Consider the following 6,379-nt stretch of genomic DNA (forward strand, 5'->3'; position numbering starts at 1 on the left):
TCGAGGATTTGCCGACATAGCACGAAAACGATGCACTGGCCTGCACCCGCCAATGCGGATAAGCTCAACGGACAGGGAGTGGAGCTAGACCGACACCTGAAAGTCCATGGAGAGGATCTCCATAAGTTCTGCAAGGAGTGCCCCGACAAGGCCAATGATGTCTCGAACGTCTCCGTCGAATTACTCGAACAGCTCAAGAGATTCCCATCGTTCCACCATCAGTGAGATCGAGCCCGCGCCCCATGCACATGTCTCTCCATCGCGTACACGCGTACACTGGCAGGTCTTCGTAGATCCTGCATGCAGGAAGAGCTCACCCATTATTGCCACTCGAAGGACATCGCGCTCGCAGCCCACTCCTCGCTCAACCCCTACAACTAGTTACTGCTCGCTAATCTGGTAACAGCGCGGGGGCACACGGCGGTGTGAGCTATGCGCGCTCGCTCCAGGCGAACCGCCGCGAGGTCGCGGCACCCATCAAGCTCACCACGCCTGAGCACGTCGCCAAAATTTTTAAGCTAATCGGCATCACCAATGTGGAAATCACAGGGCTTAGCACCATTCGGAAGGACGCGAGCTTCCGCACACGCCACTCCGAGTGGACGGGCTGGGGCGATCTCGGCTTCCTTGGCCGCCAGGTCCTCCGAAAGAATGAAATTTATTTGATATATTGGGAGCTGTGCGCATAGAATAGAGACTATGACTCGTCATCCGGTTCTATGCCGCATAAAACCGGCTCGTGTGTCAGAATGCTGTGGCCAATAGTTTCAGTTCGCCGGAGTTGTGGCAGACGGCCGGGAGCAAAACGAACGCACGTAGTCTTGCTAATGTATTCACCTGAATTCGACCAGCTTCGCCTCGAAAGCTGCCGAAAGATTGGAGAAGGAGCTGTCCGCACTCGAACGACTTGTTCATGACTGCAACGCTATCGTGTAAGATATATGAGTATATTCGTCACAACATGGACATGTATATGCGTAGCACAACAATACGACGAGTGTATACGAGAATTACGGGAGAACGCTATATATGGGCCAAATGACGTCTGTACAACAGCCATCAGTTCTCAGCTCAGTGCAAATATAGAGTGCGGACCGTCTTACCAGATACAACGGCAGCTCAGCCATTCCGAGAAGAACTCGCCAGGGGCACTCGCTCTCGGAAGCGAGCTGAGTGGCAGACCAACGCCCTACTGTATCGCGACGCTGACCGGCAGGCGCATCTGCATCAAGTGAAGTACATGCAGGTACGGCCGGGTCAGCGGTGGCAATGCAAGGCGCGAATGCTCACGCTCGCTCCAGTCCACCGATGGCTGCTGAATGTCTCGAGCAAGCGAGTTGCAAACTGGTAGCTCGAACGTGCACCGAGAGGACGAGGGTTTGAGGCGTACGATAATCTGCAAAAGGGACTTTATTAGGGAGACACGACGAGTGACAGAGAGGGGTGACGCACATGCCCATACAAATAGAGCGTAATCTTGCCGCCGAGGAACAGCGCCATCTTTACAGGAAAAAACCTACTTGTCGGCTCTGGCGTCCGTCCCATAAGAAGGTGTCACAAGTTGGAAGGACAGTTCATCTTGACTCGCATGGACAAAACTTGGAATATAACATAGTCTCAGCCTGTTTCTGGACAGTTCCCTGCAACATCTGTTGACTATGATGCATGGCCTCGGGACAGATACGTCCGCACGCATGGCTTGCATCAGAACTGACGCGGCGCAGAAGGACTTGCCTGCCTGGTGCGAAGATTTCAAGCCAAACAAAGAAAACGGTGAAGAGACCGATATTGAGGGGGGGGGGGGCTGCTCAAGAAATTGTTGCAGGTAATCATGGCAATCTTGGAATCTGCTCTTCGTTTTCAGTTCACTATGCCCGGCGCCCCGCTTGAGAGGGAGGTGGCAGGGTTTCTCGTGCTCTGTGAATGAGGAATGAGAGATATGACAGGAATAGGAGAGTAAAACGCGTTGTCTTGGGCCGTTATCGACTTATCGTGTAGGACCGAACTTCGGTTTTTAGAAGTCCGCCATCCCGCCATCGGTCCACCCGGAGTCTTCCGGGCAAGCTGGAATGGCTGGGAACGAGACTACAATAGTGCATCGAAGCCAATGCAACTTTCCATCTTTCCCTTTCGTTCGACACGACCTTCTTCGCGTGTACGCAGGCAGTGAGTGATAATCTGACTTGGAAGGAAGAAAGTAGACGTCACATTGTAAGTGACAATCTGAGGATAGCGGGATCACGCATGCTCAGAATGAAGACTCGTCGTGCAACAATTCCCTACCGAATTACCTTCCAGACCTTAGGCTTCTTTTTGGCCACGGCGTTGCTGACGTCCATCTTGCATTTCTTATCAAGGGGCCCTCCGGCCGAGAGCACGGCGGCGGAGCCGCAGTTCGCATGTAGTCTTTCAGCCCGCAACAAGTATTGCACGGATACAAACAAGTGAGTAATTGAGTGAGTTGGCCCGCTGAATACTAGTCCTACATAAATGGGCTCTCGCGGGGGCTCTGTGATCATCGCAGAGTTCGCAGCTGGCATGAGTTCGTATTGCGTCCTCCTGTGCATCTTTCACCCGCGTATATCGACCTCCTCCTCTCCCCTAAGAGCATGCAATATCAGCTCATCCACCGAATTTCTCCTCCATGGCGATGTAGCTTATGTGCCACCCAATGCCGCCGCAGATATCAGCGGGGTGCAGCCGGTCGCGGATTGACTGGCCGCACGGGCATGACATGGCAACCGCGCTTATACTCGAGATGAGCTAGGTCATGATATTCGGGGCTGCGTACCAGCGCATCAAGATGTACTGAAGGCTCTATGTGCTTCAGAGATCGATCTCCAGTTTACGATACGAGGGGTTTCCATCGCATCTCGAGGATGTCGGCATGCGCGATACTGGCTCAACACCACGGGTCACTTCTATGTAACCAAGATCACCACGTATCGTTCATTTTGATTTTGACTAGATGAGGCCATGCCGTGATATTTCCGCGCGCGGTGCTCACACCTGCTGCGAGCAAGTGAATCAGTACATATATGTCGTTTGGTTGCGATACGGCGCAGAAGCATGCACGCGATTTCACATATTCAGAAGTACGAGGCTCCCGTGTTCGCCAAATTTCGCAGTTGTCAACTGGTTAGTGTGTCCGCAGGCGGCCTTGGCTAGGAGCCATGTAGCGCCCACATCGCCTGGCCTGCGGTCTGCTCGGAGACACATGGGATCCGTCCATCGACCAACATGTTCGTTACTTACTTTTCCGAGTTGAAGCTAGGGAAGGCGCTGGGCAGATCCTTCTTTTCAACTGAGCCTCGTGCTCGCTCGAGGCTCTCCTCTCTTGTTGGCAGCCGAACTTTGCTTTCATAATCAAGGACCCTGGATTCTGGACATGCGGCGCGGCTGCTCCTCATACGAGGTCACGCCGACCTTGCAATGTCTTTGCTACCAGTGTTCGTGGAGATGAAGCAATGCTGAACGCTTTCGGCATCACATAGGATCCCCGCCCCTGGTGGGAAGCAAGATACGACTGGCAGATATATAGCTCCCTGGTGGGTGCTGAACGTACGGCATCTAGCCTCTCTGCAGACTGTAGTACTTGCATTCGCAGCTTGCACCACAATGTCCTCTGACTCTGCATCCATTGTCTCCCAGATGTACGTGGGATGCTCTAAACCGGGCACGTTTGCTGACGTGTCATATTTAGCACCATCGATAACAGTGTATTGTTCGCGGCTTCAGGTGAAGTACAACGCCATTGAAAGTCCCCAATTTTTTTCACACCGAAGGCCATAGCCTTGGTGTTCTATGATTACTTGATCACGCCCAACCAAGAAGTTCGCACCGTGTGGCAACGGAAGTTCTCCGTTGTCTCTTTTCTCATTGTGTCTACCCGATGGACATTGCTTATTCAGGCGGTTTTCACTCTGATCCAACAAGTATTAGTGGTAAATCATTGTTCTTTCGTGCAGCCGACTCTGACATATACCTGTTGCAGAGGTATATCTCGCATCATCTGATTTTGATAGTGCTGAAAACAATGTCAAATGCAGCTGCGAAGCTATTAATTGGATAGGAACAATCCCCGCACTCGTGGGGTTCGCACAGATTGCCAGTGAGCATCATGCATTAGAGCCATCTCGTGCAAAACTTGACCACTTCCAGTCTTTTCTGCGCTGCGTGTGTGTGCAATCTGGGATCGGAACTTCGTCTTGTTTATAACTGTGCTTGTCCTGAGTCTCCCACCTGTGATCACCAACGCTGTAAGTGCAACACTCTTCCGGAGTTCTGGACTGTCGCCTTTGACACCCACGCCCCTCTAAGTATTCCTCAGCCAATACCTCCTTCGAATATCTTTCTCCGCCACTCGATACGTGTTTACAGTTTCTTAACAACTCCGATGCAGTGAATAATGTGTAAGTCCGTTGCCTTGCCACTCAGGCTGTAATGATAGTACACTTACTCAGCTTAAACTTGTTAGTTGTATGTTTTTACTAACATGTGAACGTAATCGCCGCTGATTTCTGTTCTGCAGTGCTTTTTGTCACCCGCATTCCATTGATTGTTGCGGACTTGCTCGTCCTAGTCTTGACGTGGATGAAGACCTACCGCCAGTACAGAGAAGCAAGAGCATTGAACATCAAGTCTCCGCTCACTACATGCCTTATCCATGACGGTAAGGCCTTCTCAGAGTCCCTGTGCTAGCGGCGAAGGTTCTGACTTATCTGTTCCCACTAGGCACAGTCTACTTCTTGTAAATCTCATCCATTGGGCGCCTTCGTTGTCCCTCCACTGATAATTATTGGCAGTATTCTTCTAGCCTTGAATGTCGCCCAGATCCTATCTTTATATGTCGTGAGCAGTCGGCATTATATTAGCACCATCTGGCATACTAACTATCCACAGAATTTCGTAGTCGCTCTCTCCATATTCACAAGTACAATGGTGAGCTCACTGCCAAAGTTTCCCAGCTGTCTGACATATCTGCTCCGCCCAGCCACAAATTCTGATTTGCCGCTTCATGATGAATTTGCGGCAACTCAACCTCGACAAATCCACTACTCCCGAAGTCGGGACATCTCAGCAGCTGGCTTCATTGCACACGCTGACATTCAATAATGACACAACAACGAGTTTTATGGGGAACATGGGAGAACCACTGGATTACAATCAAGATGGCAGAGGAGACAATGTGCATGTCAGTGAAGAACAGCCTGATCATACACCGCACACCGGAGAAGAGCCAGACATCTAATCAGGCATCCAACAATTGTACAGCAGAACTACCAAGAGTTTCATGACACAGGACATTGTTGATGTGAATTCGCATCCTTGAACTTTTTTTAATACATTTTCTGTTTGATCTAATTTGGTTCAGCCGTATTCGTGTAGAGATGTATATTACGATACGTATTATGCACTTGTCAGTGTACGTTTTGCTTGATTTAAAAGGCGCTGCTCCATTTCTTGTTAATTGGATGCGAAGCACTCGCTCTAGTGGCTTGAGACGCTCTACTGAGACTTTTATGAAGATTGCTCTTGCTAAAAAATTCGAAGACGTACTGACCAAGTACCGGATTACCAAAGCACCAGCCTATACCCGTCGAGGTGAATGGGTTACCAGACAAAAGAGCGAAACTCAATTGACACCTGAAAATCATGGAGGGACCTACAAGGAACACTCTGACGACTTGAAGCCCAAGGTCATTGGTGCCCTCCATCATGTTCCTCGAGCAGCTCCTCAAGGAGGCGACTGTTGTCCTGCTATCAACCAAATCGAGCCCCACTCGCATACACACCTCCATCGCGCACATACGCCTGCTGTCATGTTCTCGTATATCATGCACGTAGGAAGAACTCGCGCTATACTGCAGCATTAAGAGCGTCGAGCTCACGGTTTAATCCCCGCTTGGCTTCTCAGGCTCGCTGATATTCGCTAATCTGGTTGCAGCACGGGTCACCGAGGAGCCTGGTGTGAAGTCTTGCTCAGGCTCCAGGCAAACCGCTCCGACGTCGCGGCACTCGTTAAGCCCACCACGCCTACGCACATCGTCCAACACTTCAGGCATATCGGCCTCACCGACGCGGAGATTACAGAGCCCCATAATATCGAGAAGGACGTTCGATTCCGCACACGATATCATGGGTGTGGAGGCCTCAGCTTCTCTGGTTATCGTGCGTCGAGTCCTCCGCAACCCTGAAGTTTATTTAATGTACTAATAAATGAACACATAGAATAGAGATAATCATACGGGTCCATGCTGTATATAACCGCCTCGCGTGTGGGTGCTGTGGTAGACATTTGGCCAGGAGAAAATGAGCGCGCGCAGTCTTGCCAATGTATCCATCGGAACTCTACCAGCTTCACCTCGAATGTTGCCAG

The 6,379-nt window shown here is 50.9% G+C and overlaps 1 protein-coding gene across 1 annotated transcript; it reads left to right on the top strand.

The window, feature by feature from the left end:
• Positions 1–3,618: 3,618 nt before the first annotated feature.
• Positions 3,619–5,264, top strand: PHACADRAFT_206475 (uncharacterized protein; the record flags this gene model as incomplete). The annotated part of the gene is made up of 7 exons (XM_007392863.1): positions 3,619–3,653; positions 3,704–3,738; positions 4,532–4,672; positions 4,735–4,750; positions 4,806–4,851; positions 4,903–4,941; positions 4,994–5,264. The coding sequence occupies 7 exons, from the start codon at positions 3,619–3,621 to the stop codon at positions 5,249–5,251; spliced, it is 570 nt and encodes a 189-aa protein (XP_007392925.1). The 3' UTR covers positions 5,252–5,264.
• Positions 5,265–6,379: the final 1,115 nt, after the last annotated feature.

This window comes from Phanerochaete carnosa (genome assembly GCF_000300595.1).
Source record: "Phanerochaete carnosa HHB-10118-sp unplaced genomic scaffold PHACAscaffold_3, whole genome shotgun sequence".
Taxonomy (NCBI): Eukaryota; Fungi; Basidiomycota; class Agaricomycetes; order Polyporales; family Phanerochaetaceae; genus Phanerochaete; species Phanerochaete carnosa.